This window comes from Stenella coeruleoalba (genome assembly GCF_951394435.1).
Source record: "Stenella coeruleoalba genome assembly, chromosome: 2".
In the NCBI taxonomy this organism is placed as follows: Eukaryota; Metazoa; Chordata; class Mammalia; order Artiodactyla; family Delphinidae; genus Stenella; species Stenella coeruleoalba.
Window position 1 is genome coordinate 136,802,353 of NC_137147.1, and position 20,648 is coordinate 136,823,000.

Consider the following 20,648-nt stretch of genomic DNA (forward strand, 5'->3'; position numbering starts at 1 on the left):
GTCAAGTCACAATAATAATAACAATAATGTATTCATTCAGGAACCATGGGGCTCTCCTCTAAACTGAAGAGCATCATCTTATAGTACTATATAAATCATATTCCTTCACTCATGAGGAACATGGCAATTTCTATATATTCAGGTTCTCAAATAATAACTCCCAGGGCTGGTTATCTAGCTCACATGGGCATAGTTGCACAGTTAGAAGAGTTTTCACTTCATATTACAAACCTTTAGCTATCTGCAGCCTTTGGGAAAGGGATAGATAATTTATTAACAGAGTAACATGTTGTACTACAATTTTGTTTTAATTGTTAATATGGAAAAGAAAGGTTTAAAGGGCATTGTGTATGACAGGCACTGGGATTATTGCTAAGGACAGAAGGATGAGTAAAACTGAATTTCTACTCTTAAGGAAATTACATTCTGATAGGAGAGATAAGTATATACATGCATACATGCATGTATACACATATATGTGAGGCAAATACAGGACCATAAACTGAATGTCCCAGTCCATCTTCCAAAAAACAATATAAGAACTACAAGAACAACAGACAAATCACATAAAACCAATGCCCATAACATAACAAAAAGACAGAGAATGTCCAAGTATCAAATTACCTAAAAGTAGGTAATACAGAAGGACACTTTGGAAAAAAACTCTGTCCAAGAGAGAAAAGGGGAACTAGTAGTGGCACTAAAACTAATTTACAATCACCACCAGAAAGAGAAAGTCCACACTAGGTGCAAAAATATTGGAGAGTGCCATTAGATCAGAGCATGTGCTACATGGAATGGACTTTTAAGAGCACATGATTAGCTGTGGCAGTCTTCAAAAATTCATTGCTCTTGAGATGATAGAAAGGAAGGTAAAGGAGGTCTTTGGAAATTGGATGGTGAAGGTGAAAATGGGCAAAGGGGCAAAAGGGGAAAATGTAGAGGCTTGCAAGACAAAAGAGAACCCCAAAAATAAAGATTAGAAAGAAGATACACAATCCCTTCTCCCCAACACACACACACACACACACACACACACACACACGCACACGCACTGTACTTTTGCTACACTGACAGAAGATACCCTTGACCTAAGATTCTTGTAAATCACCCAAACTCACAAAATAAACTGGCAAAAACAGACTAAATCTATACCAAGTATTTTGAGAATACAAAATCAAACCCACTTAAGCTGATGAAAATTCCCTCCCACCTTGAAAAGAAATATGAAGAACAAGAAAACTATAACATGATATTCCACACTGAATTAATTACCCTCAAATAAGCATTTGGAGGTATGAAAAACCACCTTGAATATAAAATTCAAAAATTAAAAGCAAAAATGGACAATAACAAGAAAAAATAAAAATAGAGTTGATTGAACTTAGGAAAGAAATGAAAGGAAAAGACAAAATCATTGCAGAATCAAAGATGAAATCACAAAGTCCCCAAGGGAGACTAGATCCAAATAAAATTTTACTAAGGGACATTGAAGAAAGCCAGAAAAAGCAACCAAGAGAATGAAAACAAGGCAAAGAAATAAAATGGATCAGAAGTAAAGTGGTTGAAATAGAAGAAAACCAAAGAAGAAAACAAGTATGTGTAATAGGAGATCGTGAAGATAAAAACAAAACAATTGAACAGAACTAATACTTAAAAGTATAATCCAAGGAAACTTTCTGGAAATGAGAAAAGACCAAAATGTACATATTGAAAAGGACCAACAGGTACCTGGGAAAACTGAACCAGGAGGATGAATTTGAAAACATATCCTAATAAAACTGTTAGACTTAAAAAAAAATTTTTTTTTTAATCCTCAAGACCTCTAAGCATAAAGATGACAATTGAAATCAGACTGGCACCAGATGCTCTAAACACAACTTACAATGCAAAGTAACAAAAGCAATATATTTTTTTAAAAAACTCACGGAAAGAATGAATGAACCAAGAATTTTATATTTAGACAAACTGTCCTTCAAGTATCAAGGTATATAAAAACTTAACATAAGCCCTGTGGAATTCAACTGTAATTGAAAGTTTCACTATTGAATTCATGAGGGTGCCAGTATAAAGCCACAGTTTTAAATGTATACAGATAGACAAACAGATAAATGTATATAACTCACAGAAACACACACACACACACACACATTTCCTAATTCTATCCACTGAGGAGGCCTAGAAGCAATGATATCCCAGTAACCATGAACATACCTGGCACTCAAATCTTGATGTCTAAATACCGTTTTCCACTAAAAGGAATCAGAACCCCTGTAAAAGATGAGCCTGGAACATTTAGTTGTGCCAGAAAGTAAGAAAGTGCTCAAAGAAGGAGGACATATCAAAAAATAGGAGACAGCTTAACAAATCCAAGAAAATATGAACATCAAAATATAGTTGATCCTTGAACAATGTGAGTGTGAACTGTGCACTTATAAGCAGATATTTTTCAGTAGTAAATAATTCAGTACTACACAGTAGTACTATGTAGTTGATTGAATCCGAGGATACAGAGGAACCTCAGATAAGGAGAGCTGACTATAATTATCAGCGGATTAACCCCTGCGTTGTTCAAGGGTCAACTGTAAATAACAATAGTAAAGGATTATAACCTTCTCTTTCCCTGTTATAAAACTTCCTGTAAGTTAGTCACTAGGTGTTATAATTCCTGAGGGCTAAAAGTATGCCTCCCTCTAGTAAATAAAAATATATTTTAACAATTCATAGCTTGAAAAGGCATGACTCCAAGGATTAATTCCTCAGTGGCAAGAGGAAAGACAGTAAGTGAGGGACACATGCTTACCAAGACTACAAGGAAGTGAATTCAGACTTAGGCACAGGTCTGTGTGTGCTTATCCTAAAGTATTCATATGTATTTGATAAGTATGACAGTGAGAGGTGATAGAAGAACCATGCTGTGGAAGAAGCAAGAATCTGTGATATCTAGGTCAGCCAGACAGATGGTACTGTGAGGTGAGGGAGATTGGGAGTAGCACGCGTGCCTGCGCATACACACACACACGCACGCACACACACACACACACTCACACAGAGGAAATGGGATGAAATGACCCAAAGTGAACAGGCTAGTAAACAGATGGCCCTAACATTAATGTAAGCTAAGATCTGAAAGAGGAAATAAGTTTGTCAGATATCTCTTATCTCCCTGCTTCCCCTGGTAACAGAACACTTCTTTTCTGTAGCAAACCCAATCCACAAACTGATCCCACGCATATTGTGCTAGGGAATAGAGAACATATGTCCCAGCCTTGAGCATTTAGGATGTCCTATATGCCTGTGGCCACGGTGACTAGTTCCAACTGGGCACTTGACCTAAATAACAAACAAGCACAATCAGAATCCTCTGTAACAGTGCTTCCCAGACTATAATGCACATTTGAATTACCCAGGGATCTTTTAAAAATGATGATGCTGATCTAGTAGGTCTAGGGTAGGGCTTGAGATTCTGGGTTCCTCATGAGCTCCCAGTGATGCTGATACTACTGGTTCAGAACCACATTTTTGAACTTTAGGGCTCTTCAAAAACTTTTTGCCATGTATATGGAGAAAACTCTAATTCAAAAAGATACATGCACCCCAATGTTCATAGTAGCACTATTTACAATGTCCAAGACATGGAAGCAACATAAATGTCCACTGACGATGAATGAATAAAGAAGATGTGAGATATATATATATATATATATATATATATATATATATATATATAATGGAATATTACTCAGCCATAAAAAAGAATGAAATAATGCCATTTGCAGCAACATGGATGGACCCAGAGATCATCATACTAAGTGAAGTAAGTCAGACAAAGAAAGACAAATACCATATGATATCACTTATATGTAGAATCTAAAATATGATATAAATGAACTTATTTACAAAACAGAAACAGACTCACAGACATAGAAAACATACTTATGGTTACCAAAGGGGAAAGGGAGTGGGGGAGGGATAAAGTAGGAGTTTGGGGTTAGCAGATACAAATTACTGTATATAAAATAGATTAACAGCAGTGTCTTACTGTATGGCACAGGGAACTATATTCCATATCCTGTAATAAATCACAATGGAAAAGAATATGAAAAAGAATATATATATATAAAACTGAATCACTTTGCTGTACGCCAGAAACTAACACAACATACTTCAGTAACACTATATTTCAATAAAAAAACAACCCCCCAAAAAAAACCAAAAAGGTTTTTTTCCCTGGCAAAAAGCCAGAGTTATCAGGGAAGAAGTGCTCTTTACATCAGAGCTTCTAAGCTGATAGACTGTGATTCTGGGGCTGTTGGCTTTTCTATAGGCAGCAGTGGTGGTTTGTTTTACGTTTGTGTCTTTGTGTGTTCTCTGTCATTAGATTATACACTCATAGAAAAAAGAAGCCATATATTTACCCTCTGTCACTCCCCACAATGCCTTATTTGGTGTTTTATGTAGAGAAATGTATCAACAACGTTCTTCAGAAACCAACTGGGAAGAAATTTTAAATTCTTTAAATGAAAGAGATGAAGTCATTTTAATGAAATGGTAGAGGATGTGAAGGATGAGGAGTAATTATTAGCTACCATCCTCTGGATATCTCTAAGGTAGTCCTACATCCTAATCCCATGCAGCTATGAAAAACACTCTCATAATCCCTCAAGTGGGTTATTTTGGAGAATCACAAGCCAATACCCCAGAAGTGCAAAAAACCAAACCCCAAAGACAAGATGAAAGGAACTAGCAGAAAAATATTATTAATTTGGCTTACATTATTCAGTGCTTCCCAGGAGATTCCTAAACTAAAAACTATGGTCTCTAACATGGGGTCAACAAATGACATTGTCAACTTCTTTTTAAACCATAAGAAGGACGTTTTGTCAAAAAATAATTCCCAGATGCTAGTCAACAGTTCTGAACTACCCATTAAGGTGCCTTGGAGTATATAATTAAGCCACTGTGATATCTTTTTAGGTGTCCAGGAAAAACAAGCCTAACTGACTCACCTCCCTTCAAGGCAAGAATCCAGAAATATCCTCCCTATTTATAGAGAACCCCAACTCCCTTACTTGGATATAAGCAAGATTTTTTTTAAAGGGGAAAATGCCCTAGTCTTTAACCAAGGCCTGACTGGAAGTTCAGTGACTATGAAGATCAGGCAATAATTTTCCTTCCTGACCAAGCTAAGTTTCAGCCCTTCATAAAAGTCATCTTTAATACTAAAAACTAATATGGAGAAAGCAACTAATTTACCGCATCTGATAACCTATTCACACACACACACACACACACACACACACACACACACACACACACACACACAATTCCTAGGAGGTAAACTCTCAAAAGGAGAAGTGCATACACAATAGTACCGGAATACCATAATAGTATTCTCTTATTTTTCTTTCAGGCCACCCAGTCTCCAGGATGGGAGAGTTCTCTTTGGCTCCACTCCTCCCAGAGAGGGAGATCTCAGTTTTCCAATTCCTCTGCCAGTGAGCTGAAAATCCAATCCAGGAGAGATATATATTAGGAAGCCTGATTGTAGGTGCATATCTAAACTGCATTCTGCTATTTCATACTCCATTTGTCTGATTCCTGTATTTTTCAATTGATTCAAAACTTAGAGCAGAAGAGAAAGGGTATGATTATCAATCACCCTTCAAACATCAAAAGTCAGCAGGTCTTATAGAAACATACAATTCTTATAAATGTATTCCTAAATAATTTAACACAGATTTTAGATAACATGTATTTTTCTATCACAAATAGGAAAATATTTTTCTTTTGAGAATGACATGATCCTGTAATCTCAGACATGGACTCAGGAATGACTATATGTAGACATATTTAATGTGTGGGCACAGGAAAAAGTATCCCAATAATTTAATCATACATTCATAGTGCTCCCTTTTCACTTTAACCCATAACAAAATCGGTGCTCCATTGTAGTATCTTTCACTAGCCAGAATCTTCTGGTTTAACTAGTTCTTTCCTCAATCTCTTTAAAAAATATTAGAATATGCTAAATTTTGAAGGAATTTCTATAGGGAGATAAAGTAATAAAGACAGAGCATGGAGATTTCTGCACAAATAACATGATACTGGAGTGGATTTTTACAATAGATTTTTAGCTCATTTCTTAATTGTTTAATTTAAATATCAGGGAGGCTTTTCACAGAAACTGCACATTTACCAATTCAGGATTAGATTAAGTCACTGGTTCTTAGATACAGGAATACAGTATTGTTAATTTAAAGGGAATTCATATCCTTTAAATACCAGACAGGTAGACGGCAAAGATGGTACACAACATGATAATCTGAAAATATAGTAGAAGGAACTTGCAGTTTTGGCTATGATGGTAATGGTATCAGATCAATTTCCCAACGTAAACAACTATGAAACTGGACAAAACATTAGACGCAAGCATTGAACAACAGACAGGATAGAGCTGATCACTGGAGAAGAGAAACACATGAAGGCCACTTTAGTCTTGCTTTCTGCCTGGAGGCACTTTCCAGATCACAGCACAGAGAAGGGGAGTCAAAAAGGAACAGAGGTCTCACTGGGTGGATGAAACAGAGGTCAGAGTTTGGGTCCACTGGGGCTGCTGGGATTTGAGGTGGGGGGTAGTGGAGAATAAGGAGTTGTGTAGAGAAGAAACTCCAGAAATCTGCATAGAAGTCTTTCAAGTATTTGGCTGAATATTAAGATGTACCAACACAGGGTGGCTCCGGGAAACCTACCAAAATACAACTATTAAGGGGCCATGAGATGAAAAGTGTACCTATAGGCCACACAGAGCTGGGAGACACTGGAGGTCCAACCAGAAATAGTAAGAGACCACAGTGAAAACACAGTGAATACAGTTGAGGTCCCAGAAATGCTATGCCTTAGCTGTTGGGCTGCTCTATATTGGGCAATGTTAAGATGTTCATATTTCTGCATGGGCAGGGCTTTCTGAGCAAAGAAAATTGGCACCTGGTTTAAAAGTGATTGCATAGGTAGAGACCTCTGGAATGACATAGAAGTTTATCTCCCAGAACTAAGCAGTTACATTCTAAAGGGTATTTGACCAAGAAGCCTTCCCCATCTCTCTCTCTCTGTGTCTCTGTCTCTCTCTCCTTCTCCAGAGGGGAGGAGGTGAAGCTGTGCAAGCATCTCCTATATAAGCTCCAAAACTAATAATTTTGGGTTCCTCTGATGTGCTAGAAACTCCCCACCCTGCACATGTACCTGACATCTGCCCCATCACATAACCCTTTGAGGAAAAATGGAGCATGGGAAACCAGTGCAAAGATATTCTGCAGGTATTAATCAGTCTGCCTTTGATGTAGAAACCTTGTGTTTACTGTCAGGAAAAAATAAATATAGATATAAAGCTTATTTCTCTACTTGTAGAATAAGATTACTTTAGACCTGCCCTAAAAAAGCCTGAAAAGAAGCCTCAACAGCATCAACTTGATTCTCCAGTAGTTTAACTACCTTACAGAACAAAACTCAACAATCTTTAAATTAAGACAACAAAACACAGAGTCTCAACAACATAATATCCACAATGCCAAGAATGCAATAAAACATTGCCAGATACATGAGAAAGCAAGAAAACTTAATACATACATCAAAGAGGAAAAACAGGTCACTATAAATGTCCCAGATATGACAGATGTTGGAATGTTGGAATTAGTAGACAAGGACTTTAAAACGGCATATGTTTATATTTATATATAAGAGGGCTATCTTATCTTTGCATCAGATAATTTAGAAGCTACCTGAAGCACAGTCTCAGTTCTTCTCCAAGAACAACGTTGAATCTACTCAAATATTCAAAAAGTAATCCAATGAAACCTTAAATCACTGAGGAAAGCTTTCAGTCTGGAAGATCTTGTGACAGTTGTTTCTAATAACCCAACTGTACCATAAAATAATTTTAATTTAGCTTCCTTGTTTTATTTACTTCTTAGCATTTTATATCCCAGGGGACAGCCATGCTGAATTAGCTGCAAACTGAATCCTCAGACAACTAAATAAGATAACATGCTGAAACGGGCTGTTAAAAATTATCTATAAATATTGAAAAACATCAGCTTTAAACTTTGGTCTTATTTATTCATTAATTAAAAGAATAATAATTACATGCCTACTATGTGCCAAATATGACAGATACTATGATTAAGTTATAACTGGATATACATCAAAACAGATATTATATATAGTACTCTAAGAGGTATGGTAGAGATAATAGAAAAAGAAAATAATTCTCCTTGTTTAGTGTTTGAACTGATTTATAAAGGATAAACAAAAGTTCCTCCAGTAGATCAAATTTGAAAGTTTTGTGGTTAGCAGTACATACTTGGGGTTTTGGCGTGATTGATTTTAACCTTGTTTTTTTCCTGAAATTAACTAACCAGTTTATTCAGTCCTTTCAGTATCTGTTCACTTACCTTTGTTTTATTTTTTATTTTTATTTTTTTAAACAACAGAAATTTATTATCTCACAGTTCTAGAGGCTAGAAGTCTGAAATCAAGGTGTTGGCAGGGTTGCTTCTTTCTGAGGGCTGTGAGAGAAGGATCTGTTCTAGGCCTTTCTCTTTGACTTGTAGATAGCCATTTTTATGTTCACATGGCACTCTTCCTGTATACCTGTCTCCAAATTTCCCCTTTTTATAAGGATATCAGTCTTATTAGATTAGGGTCCACCCTAATGTCTTCCTATTAACTTGATTACCTCTGTAAAGACCATATCTTCAAATAAGGTCACATTCTGAGGTATTGGGGGTTAAGAGATCAACACAGGAATTTGGGTTGGGGTGGGGGAGTTGGGAGGTGGAATGGACGTAAATTAACCCATAACAGATATGTAAACATTTTTTTTTAGAATTTCTATTTTCATGAGAACCGAATCACTTTGCCATATACCTGAAACTAACATTGTAAATCAACTATACTGCAATGAAAACAAAACATAACATGACAAGACAAAGACAAGAAGGGAATATTACAGTCACTTACCTTTGTTTTAAATGCTTATGTTCACTGTATTTGAGACTTTTATTGCAAAATACTTCAAACCCCTTTTGGAAGTATTTTCTACAAGTACAAGGAAGAGCACCAGTGGAAGTTACCTATATACGTTAAGTTTATTTCTAAATGCATTTCGGATTTAATCTACTTATACCTTGAATTTGTAGAACAAAACAAAAAGGAAATCATAAAACACACATTGGTCTCAATTTACCATAATTGTGTTTCTGAACACCTAGAAACAATCTCCCAATATAACATATAATCATGAGTAATTTTAAGATTCAAAATTCCCCCTTAGGGCTTCCCTGGTGGCGCAGTTGTTGAGAGTCCGCCTGCCGATGCAGGGGACACGGGTTCATGCCCCGGTCCGGGAAGATCCCACATGCCACGGAGCGGCTAGGCCCGTGAGCCATGGCCGCTGAACCTGTGCGTCCGGAGCCTGTGCTCCGCAACGGGAGAGGCCACAACAGTGAGAGGCCCGCGTAACGCAAAAAAAGAAAAAAAAAAAAAATTCCCCCTTAGTAATATGTACCAAAAATGTCTGCAACTTCTAGAACCTTCACATTAGTAAAACCCAAAAGGGACTTTGACACATCAGTGCCTTAAAATGTTAATTTACTGCCATGAATAGCTGTCAGCCTCTCAACTATGTATGTGTGAACCCAGTATGAGCCTATGTGTGCAAACAGCCTGCTCACAGGGTCTTAGTTTAATTTTAGTTCAAGAATCCTTCCTTTTAGAAAAACTCACACATACACACACAAATAAATTACCCTTACATAAATGAAACTTTATGATTATAATAAGAATATCCAAAAAACTTCCTGTGAAGTTCCTTCATAATGATATAAATAAAATCTATAACAGCACTTGTATGAATTATTGTACCTACAGAATTAATATTTTACATGACTACAGATACTGATAGAAAGAAAGATAATAAAATAGGCTTGTAATAACAATAAAAAGTAACTGCTACCCAATAGGTTTTTCCTGCCTTTCTCTCCTTCAAAGATAACACCAAAGGAATAAAACAAATATGATAGAGGATCCCCAGTTTCCCCATAGCCTCGTACCTATTCCCCCCTTTCTTTCCTTTTTATTATCTACCACCCATGCCCTATAACTTTGACTCTTCAATAAACCACAAGGCTTGCAAAAACAGTCCTCAAAAAATACTATTCTAATGATTAGTGAGTCCTCAAGCAAGAGGCATGAAAACTAGAATAATCCACAACCTCTAATGAAGGTTAAAGTTGAAAATTGCTTCGTAGGGTAAACCACAAGATTACGTACTCAACTTGCCAAATGTCCTATAAAAGCTCTGACCCTGCTGCAGTCAGTCACCTGGTTTTCAGGTGCTCCCTGACAACACCTCTGACTGAAGCCTTTAACCTTTTGTCATGTCACTTCAGTAATTTTCTCTTGACAGTAAATTCTATATTCAACTGAGTAAACTAGAAGATATAAAGCAAATGTATTCTACACACTTTAAAATCCAGCTTAACGCAAAACACTTTTAGATTTTATAACTGTACAAAATACTATAAACATGTACAAGGCATAGAAAGTTGTTGATTTCTAATGCTCATTCATCTACAGAACTTAACAGGATAATCTTACAATTTCAAATCTTACAATTTTACTGTGTGAATAGCAGTAATGCTAGTTCCCTTAAATCAGAAAAAAACCTCCAATGTCTTCAATAATAAATACTGCCACTTGGCAAGAGTACACAGTATCACTGTGTTCATATTCCATCTGCATAGTTACTAGTCTAACAGGAGATCAGCAAACACCTAAAACTCACAGAAATAAAAAGTCATTTTGATTACAAAAATAAAACAAGGGCAGAGGAAATTAACTAATTAAATTAGTGTAGAAAAATTCAAAGCATTTGTATTAGAATGCAATGCATTACAGACTGCACAGTCATCTAATAAACTGAATGTCCTAAAAACAATGAAGAAAATGAAGTTGGTCCATTTTAAACATTTTTATATTTTAGAATAATTTCTACTTTTGATCTCTAAAAGGAAAAGTTGCCTGTAATAACGTAATATTGGCATCAGGTATATAATAGAATTATATAAAAATTATTTTAGTAAAATTTCTATGTTTTAAATAAATTAAATTTAGATCAAATAATTACGTCAACTATGAGAATGATAAAACAAATTTATCGTACCTCAAAGTCTACTGTTCTGACGTAGTAGAAAAAAATCTGTCATTAGTTGTGGAGACATATCTTCTCACCTATTTTCCTTCTGAAAGAATTAAAGAGCTGCAGCTAGGCTTGACCGTCAGCCACTAAGGGACTATGCCTTAGCACAGTCTGGGGGTTTTGCTCATGGTAAAGGAGTAAAACAGCAATGGATTAAAAAAAAAAAAAACAACTGTTTTTAGAATCTGCTCTTGTAGGTTCTCTTTAGATGAAGGTCATCATATTTAGAAAAATGCAATTAAATGTTTGTCTGAAGGTGAATCACATGTCAGCCATTAGGCAAACACCTCAGGAGAAGCTAAGTAATTAAATGGATACTGATAACGAAATTTCCGCAATAAGTATGTAATCATTTCTCAAATTTAAAGCTCTTAGTAGGTGGTCAGAAAAGATCTGTCAATAGGTGATTTCCTGTGTTTTATTCAGTTAGCAAGAAGATTCCTATACTGTTGGTTACCTGTTAATTTTAGTCACAAAGGAAAAAAAATGAAGGTATTCTAACAGTTTGCTGGATACTAGAACTAAGGAAAATTAATTTCCTTCAAGCCAAAATGACATAGCAACACTGTCCTACATCTCAACTATAGGACTACTTTATGTAACAACCTGAGTTCATAACAAATATCAATACATTCTGAAGGTCAGTGAAATAATTCACTCCTCCAAATATCAACTAGTACTAAAAGAGATAACTGCAAGGCAGTTAGACTTTCTCTGACTCGCCTAACATAGGTTCTTTTCTGAATATATAATTCATACAGAATGACTTACCAAGTTGAAGTACAGTTTGAGAAAAATGCAAAGAAAATGACTTGCTGATAAAGGTAAAACAATGAGCCATTTTCAGTAAAATTTTGAAAATTTTGCCCTGTAATAAAGGAAAAGTCACACCCCAAAGCTTGTAGTTCACTGACCTTTAGTTATACTATAATTACTAAAAGAGGTCACTAGACAACGTGTAAAAGCATTCCTTCCTCAAAAAAGAAAATGGAAACCTAGTTTAAAATTCTCCATGCCATCATAAAGAGAAAGCAGAGTCCAAATACCATTGTCTTACTAGGGGAAGAAGGATATATAAGAGGTCTACACTGGCAGGAAGGAGTACTGTTTAAAATTTCCAGTGCATAGTGGTAAGAAGCAGCAATGATGTTTAGTGAACATCCAGCATCTCATATTGATACAAAAATAAAGAAATAGAAATATATATACATTTTCCTTGTGATGAGAACCCTTAGGATTTACTCTCTTGACAACTTTCATATATAACATATAGCAGTGTTAGACTGTTGTACATTACATCCCTAGTACATATTTATCTCATAACTGGAAGTTTGTACCTTTGACTGCCTTCCTCCAATTCCTCCTCCTTCCACCCCCTGCCTCTGCTAAGCACCAATCTGATCTCTCTTCCGTTGGGTTTGTTTGTCTATTTGTTTTTGAAGTATAAATGACCATATAAATGCTCTACTGCTGCAGATACTGCAGCTCCATATTGCCTGTACCCTGGGACAAACCATATCAACAACCCTACCCTTAATACACCACTGTCTAACAGGAAGGTTTAGTTTCTATAGATTTGTCTCATATCTAGAAGTTCTTGGCAAGATCCTTACTGGCAAATCAGTATATTGACCTGGAAGCCAGAAACAACTACCAAAATAATTTTGACTGCTTAAGCCTTTAAACCTCACATGCCCAGACATTAAGCAGTCCAAAAGACTTAGTAATGATAAGAAAGAGGGCCCTCCAAAACAAGACCACACAGAAAAATCTTTATATTTGAGGGACTAAATTCCTGTTACAAATTTTCAACTAAGAGCACATACGTGCTAGATGCTAGACAGACTGTAGTGAGCAAAGCAGACATTCCTCTGCCTTCAGTCAAGTTTACAATCTAGCAGGGAGAATAATTTAAAATGAAGGTACAATTAATTATGAACACTGCAATAGTAGTAGAAATATAGGAAGCTATGAAAGCATGTAGCAAGACCCCACAGTATTTTTTAAACGTTTTAAACCCAATCTATAGTGAGAAATATATCTACAATGTAACCCAGTTCCCAAATATCTACAGTAAAATAATACACACACACACACACACACACACACACACACACACACACATGCATGGATACACCCACGTATATTAAAACTGTAACTTTTTCATGAGACAGTGTTCACTCTTACAATGCTTAACAAACTGATATTCTCTATTCTGTTTTTATTTTTCTGGTCTTGAACTAAAATTGACTAATCAACTTTAGGATCCTTGTATGGGTTCTGACTCAAAGTCTGAAAATCACAGACCAACGGTATTTTTAAGTCAGCTGCACGACTTGCTAAAGATACAAATTCCTGAGCCCCATCTAAAACTACTGAATTCGAATCCATGGAAGACGGGTTCCCAAGCATGGCGTTTTAGCAGGCTCTCCAGATGATCCTTAGGCATATTAAAGTTTGAGAACCCTTGGTGTCATTTAACCTGAGATCTAAAGCATCCACAGGTGTTATTCAGACAGACAGAGGATAGAAAAAATGTATTGTCAGAAGCCACAGTAGATGCAAAGACTGAGTGGGCAAGGGGGAGCATGATGTTTAAGGCAGTTCGGTGGAACAGGGCAAGTTCATAGGGCACTATGGGAAGACAGTGAGGATGAAGAGGTAGTCATGGTTCATTCTGCCAGCTCCCTCTTCTAGTTAGTTCCATGCCACCTCAAGGATCATACATGAGTATTCATCCTTAAAAAGGAAAGAAATTTTTACACATGCTAGAACATGGATGAACTTTGAGGACATCGTGCTAAGTGGCAATGAGCCAGTCACAAAAAGACAAATACTGCATGATTCCACTTATGTGAGGTACCTAGAGTAGTCAAATTCATAGAGACAGAAAGTAGAATGGTGGTTGCCAGGGGCTTGGGGAGGGAGGGATGGAGAATTATTGTTTAATGGGTATTACATTTCAGTTTTGCAAGATGAAGAGAGTTCTGCGCAACAGAAGATTGGCTGCACAAGGATGTAAATGTATTTAACACCACTGCACTGTATACTTTAAAATGGTTAAGATGGTACTTTTATGAGTATTTTACCACAATTCAAAAAAAGAATATATGAGACTAAGAGTCCTGATCTGATACTTGACCTTGGCGAGTATTTGACTCCTTTCCCAATGATACTAACATCCCCTCAGTTCTGGAAGCAATAGTAACCATTCCCTTTTAGGCAAGGAAGGCACTAGAATTATAAATGCATCTTCCTTTGTTTAAAAAAAAAAAAAGCTCATAAAAACTTTCTGCGTTGGAGAATGAAAGAAAAGAGAGACAGGAAAGAAGAATCAATTACAACTTAACCTAGTAATGAAGAGCAGAACTCTGCATTGCCTCTGTGGAAAAGAGATGAAACACCCTGGGTTTTGGCTACAGATCATAAACTACCTCCTGAGGGTAGTACATATTTACCCCTGAAAAATATTTTTGTCTAAAAGCTTTTCCTTGTGAAAGGAAATTTTACATAAAATAGTAATCTTCAAGTTAACAAATATTCTTATTTTGGGGTGCCATAACTCAGTGGTTCCCAAATCTAGCATCAAACTGCACATCAGAATTCTCTGAGAAGCCTTGAAAACATACAGCTCTCTGGCCCCACTCCAAATCTACTGGAGCAGGTTACCCAGCAGTGAACCAAGGACTATGTGTTTTTAAAGCTTCCAAGGATATTTTTATGTGTAGCCTATTTGGGGAAATCACCAAAGTAAGGACAGTTATGAGAATGGCTGCCTGAGCACATGCTCTTACCTTTCTACACCCTCTCAAAATCTCTTTGAAATGACTGAACATAAAAGTATGAAAATATCCTTAGCAATACTAGAAAACCAGGAAGAGTTCCATCAGGAGACCAGAACACTAAGGAATTTCTGGAAGATATAAAGCAGATGGAATGAGTAAAACCTGAAATGAACAGGATCATTGTTAAGTAAATGTTGCCTGCAGAACCTCAGAATATTCCCTAGGATCAGAGGCAGAAAACGTTGCCAGCAGATGTGGGTCAGTTGTCCAGTAATTATCGGAGGGTTTGGTAACAATTTGCCAGCCTCTCACCCTCAAAGCAGCTGACTCCTGAATTGTCCCCAGGTTGAAAATGGTGAGGGAAGAAGGGCAGTTGTTTGGGTAAGTGCATCTGGGCCAAGACATAAAAGGAGCACCCATTCCCAGAAGGCAAGTTTCTTGTGGACATTATAAAGCAAAGTCCAACTGGGTGGATATCCTTCCTCCTCCCTCCTATATCCTCTGCAGACAGAGACCTTATAACTTGCATTCACAGTGATATTTCTAACCTATGTTGAGGAAACAATTCATCCGGATTCTCATTTATAAATAAGAACTGCCATCCAAATAAGCGTAGAACAAATGAACAAAAGAAAGACAGCATTTTTGTTTTGTTTAGTTTAAAGAACAAATACAGGCAACGGGAAAAAAATAAATTTTAGAAATTAAAAAAGAACTTTATCTCATTCATAAAACAAGAGTAAGCCATTAGAGAAAAAAATGCAGACTACTTGGAAATTAAGATCATGAGAGCCAAGAAAAACAAAACAAATCAAGCAGACAACAGCACCTCAGAAGAGCTGAATAATGAAATGAACACATCTGAAGAATGAAGTAGATATAACCAATCCTCTTGATTAGCCACAGAACATTTCTCTCAGGGTAATTATTATAAAATGTACTTCGGCAGGTCCCTCCAGCATTCCATGAGCTGGAGGAAGACCTGAGGCTAGCATAGGGGTAGGGGAGCAGAAGGGCAAGCATCTCACTGCAGGTGCCCAGAGGTTGGACCTAGTGAGTCCACTCTGAGCTTTCTGCATCTACTTTGCCCAGGTTGCGCCCTTACCTGGAATGTCCAAATACCCTTCACTTTACTAAAGGTAAAGTGAGCTTTAGAGCTCAGCCCAGGGACCATCTCCTTCTAGGAAGGCTTCCTTTACTTCCCTTCCCCACAGTGATTTACATTTTCTAGTATCTCTGCGTATTACCACAACTAAGTTTAACTCACTGTATTATAATTACCTATTCGTGTCTCTGTCCTCCTCATGCTCTGAGGGATATTTTGACCAGAGGCACTGGTTCTATTCAGATACACAGACGTGGATATGTGTCATTCATTCTCTAAATATATCTTGCATGCCTACTAGCAGAACTAAATGCACTGTTCTAATATCTGCAGGAAAACATACAAAAATGGTTCTGTCCACCAAGACCATGGTCAACCTACCATTAAATAGGTACCTATTTATCCCAAGTTGAAGCTCTCTGAATGCAGTAGGGTGCCATCACATTTTGGAACTTTCTGAATTTCCACCAGGTAATAGTTTATGCAAATGGACCTCTAAGAATCCAACAACTTGGTCAAAACCAAAAAGCCCTACTATGTAATCCGGAGAAAGTCCTAAAAGGTACTTTTACCTTTATATACCGCTATTTCTGCTCTTCTTGTATGTTATTCCTGGGTCACTGAACTGTAAAATTAGGCAACTGTATCAAGTCAGGACTATAGCAGGACACGTGGGACATGAGGATACCATAATTATCACTACAGATCATCTACTTTCCCAGCTAGCTGAGATATTTATGCCTTAAGTAAAGCTCATGGAAATGTTTTCAAGGCTTGCACTCTCCTCCCAGATCCAATATATTCTCTATACCATCTCCTGGGCCACAGGCATCAACAGGAACAGAGCAGAAAATGTACTTGACCTCAGAAGCAGATCACCTGGAAGCACTAGGGGAGGGTAGAGGGCTAAGCCTATGTAGAAACACAAAGAAAGCAATCAGTAAAAAATGAAAGCCCTGGAACAGCCTTCAACCTAACCTGAAGAGAATATTAAAAGTTTTCCAGAAAACTTTAGAAGCGTAATAAGAGAATAATTATGGGTATTTCCTTTGAAACAACGCCTATATGCAAAATTCACCATCCAGATTTAATCTCTACCTTTTGGAGATATAGTACAGGGATGTGGGGTTAACATAGGAAACAGAGCAAACAGAAAATGTGCAAAAGCTCAACTGGTTTTTCATAATCAGAAACATAGACCTAGAGCTCAGGAAAAGATGTGCTCGTAACACTTTTATACTTAGTTCTGACCCTCCTATAAAAGTAGGTTCAGAGAACAGTCTTGAAGTGAAACTAAAGAACTGAGGGGCAAAGGGGAAGGAGAAGGAGAGAATTAGGAAAGGGTAGCTACTCCTTCTGCATTGAAAAGTCTGACTGCCCGTCTCAGCTCCAGTTCTGAAATCTTCCATATTGACACTGAACGATGTGTCATCACAATAGAAAGGATGATATGCTTCAAATCTTTAGAAAACAAAACTTATACATTTATATATTCTAATATACAGTCTTCTAGCTGCATTAGTTCTCTAAGTAGGGATACCAAGTTAGAAGTTATGGCCTAATATGCAAGTGGCTTAGTGACAAACATAGCCTGCTATGTCAAAATTGCTTAGTAGCTACACAGATTGTACATGATAATTTATGAAAGAAATTCTAATTCAACTGACTAGTGCAGTTAAGCGTCAAACAAAGGACAGCAAAATATATGTTGAAGTTTCCACGTACATGTTTTACAAAGGAACAACTCTAAAGTATAATTATAAAAAACACATTATACGAATTTCATCATTTTAGCATCAGAGTCACTAATATACACAAGAGCTTTGTTTTTCCACAAAGAACTTTGTCACAGACAGCCCTATCATTTTCCAACTTAAAATCTTACATGCCAATAAATTACTCCAAGGTATTTACAATCTTGATTTAAAGCACTAGAACCCACACAATCAAGTTATTAATAAATGACAAGTTGGGAGTTTCCACTTACGTAGATATATTGTTGAAGCTGAGAAACAGACGTTGGAGGCAGGGCAAATTATCCACATCTCTCTAGAAGGAAACAGAAAGTAAAAATTTACCAGCTGAAAGAAGAAAAATATTAAAAAATGTCTTCTTGCTCAGCTGTTGAAATATATAGTCATTTCTATTTACTGCAACCTTGCTAGACCACTGATTTCTACTGGAGATGGAGCTCCATTCTTCTACACTGCAGATTAAATGGGAGGGTTTCAGTACATCCGCAGAACAAGCTGCACCACTCACAAGGTAAAAAGCACTGAAGAGAACAGAGGGAGATGCTGCTGCTGCTAGCCTCTTCGAGCATGCTTTTGGGAAAGGAGCCAACATGCTACTTCAGCATTTCAACTGTAGCACAAATACAGTATGACCAAACATTTGTTAAACCTCACTCCTAAAAAGAAGCTACTCAAATGCTTTAAATTTTAAGTTTATGCAACCAGCTTTCCAAACAGTACTGAGAATTTCAAAGCTACTTACCTCTCTATTCTCAAACCCACAGAAATAGACCACTCAGTTACAAGTGAACCAGTACACTGACAATTCCCCTGTAACACTAAAAGTAGATCATAATAAGTGACAACGGAGGGCATCGTTAAGGACAAATTCCAATCTAAGCAAGAATCAGAGACTCTTACAATTGGAAATCTATGCTGTTCTGTTTAGGTGCCGCACCCCTGAGCAAAACACTGCTGTTTAAACATAGTTACCTTTAGCAAATATTGAAATATTTGGGCCCAAATGATTTTTTACTAATTTTAGTAAGCGAAAAGACACAAACCTTCTGAAAAGTATGACATATTCTGGAATACCAGAATCTTGAGAGGAAGCTTAGTAATTACCTATATTATTCACATAAGAAAAAGTAAACAGTTGAGGTTGTCACAGGGGCAGCATGGAAGAGGGGTGGAAAGGTGACCCAAGACACATACTGTCATATGTACAGAAGCCAAGGAAGGACAAGATTCCAGTCATCCTGACTTCCAATGCTCTGCTCTTTAAAATACTACACATAGTGCTACTTTCATATTAAATGTTTTTCATTTTTAAGGGCAATATTGTTTAAAATAATTCCTAGTTATATGAGATTGAATGATGCTAATAAAAGTATGTACATTTTAAATATTATTGTGACCAATATTTAAACCCAATCAAAACTTGTTTTACTGTTTGTGCATAAGTCATCATCTTTTTTCCTCCCTCCTTTTCTTCCTCCCTTTTAAAACTACCATTATTTCCAAGACCCAATAAAAATTCAGGCAATTCATTAAAATTACAGACAAGATCAGCTTTTCCATAAACAGTTCATTTATTTATTTTTAAAAGCTTGTTATACCAAGAAACCATAAAAGTGATAGAATTGTGGCAGAGCCACGTCTCACTGATTTTTGAGAGGACGTAGGAGAAATGAATCTGGCTTAAGACATTCTCCCACATAGCTTCCCTTGTGTACCATTCTTCAACCTTCTCTCAACCCCTTAGACCCTAATCCATGTAAAAGAAATACAACTACCAGTGATCAAAACACTGGCTATGTATACCGTTCACTTGGCATTACCATTCTCAGGCCCACCCCTGAAAAGCCTGTTCCACAGATGTGAGTTAGTGATTTTGAGAGTTTTTCAACCATGGTCAAAGAATAAGTCTTCAGAAAACAGTAAGACAATCAAATTTGCCTCACTGGGTGATAGGCTCTATATATTGGCAAACTTCTTGAATCATCTCCACCAGCTACCTCTCTCTGATATTCCCAGAATAAGAGTAGAGTGGGCGAGGGGAGGAGAGCTGGATTACCTCTTTTTGTTCCAGGGCCCTAATTTCCAAAGGAAAGGGTAGCTTGCTTCCTATCTGGTCTCTAGAAGTTTAGAGTCACAGCCAGATTGAAAGCCTTCTCTGTTTGAGGAATCCCTCTTCTCCTAAATTCTTTCTGGAACCTACGTGAGATATTTCTGGGCATAAACATTGTTTGCTGACATCTAACTGGTTGAAACTGAGAAGCAGTAGTCGGAATCTCCTTTGAATCAAGGCACCTTAAAAAAAAATACACTTGTCTCTTTGAGCCCCAGCCTACCACCTTCAAAGACTACAGACACACAGATGCCTTTCAAGACATAATATTTTTGCTATTAAAATATAAACTCAAATTACATCAGGTATAAATTGTGAGAAAAGGGTTTTTAAGTTTATTTGATTATAGTGTTTTGTACTTATCTTCATTTAAGAAACAAAATTTTACCATAAGTTTTTATCAAATTTTCAAAATTATTAACTCTCATTACCTGATACAGCTATAAAAAATATTCACAAGTTGAAAAACTAAAAATCAGAATTCAACTACACATACCCCAAAACCAGTTTAGTAGATAGCCTCTCCAGAACTTTAAAAAGCAAAATAATTACCCACAGTAATTTTTGTTGTTCCAAATTTCATTCCTATAAGAAAACTGTAACTGTAATTTTTCTAGCAATTCTAAGATATACTTTG

At 36.7% G+C, this 20,648-nt stretch overlaps 1 protein-coding gene across 6 annotated transcripts in view; it reads right to left on the minus strand.

Moving 5' to 3' along the window:
• Positions 1-20,648, minus strand: part of LRRC49 (leucine rich repeat containing 49) — a gene marked incomplete at its 5' end in the record, with an annotated part of 129,588 nt that overhangs the window by 74,061 nt on the left and 34,879 nt on the right. For 4 of the 6 annotated variants that reach the window (XM_079914108.1, XM_079914112.1, XM_079914109.1 and 1 more), the window contains one exon: positions 18,135-18,196. In XM_079914108.1, coding sequence (XP_079770234.1) covers positions 18,135-18,196 — 62 coding nt within the window. Of the gene's footprint in view, positions 1-4,042; positions 4,073-5,365; positions 5,441-18,134; positions 18,197-20,648 lie in introns of those variants that run through there. The other 2 variants (XM_079914110.1, XM_079914111.1) reach the window with 2 other exon arrangements.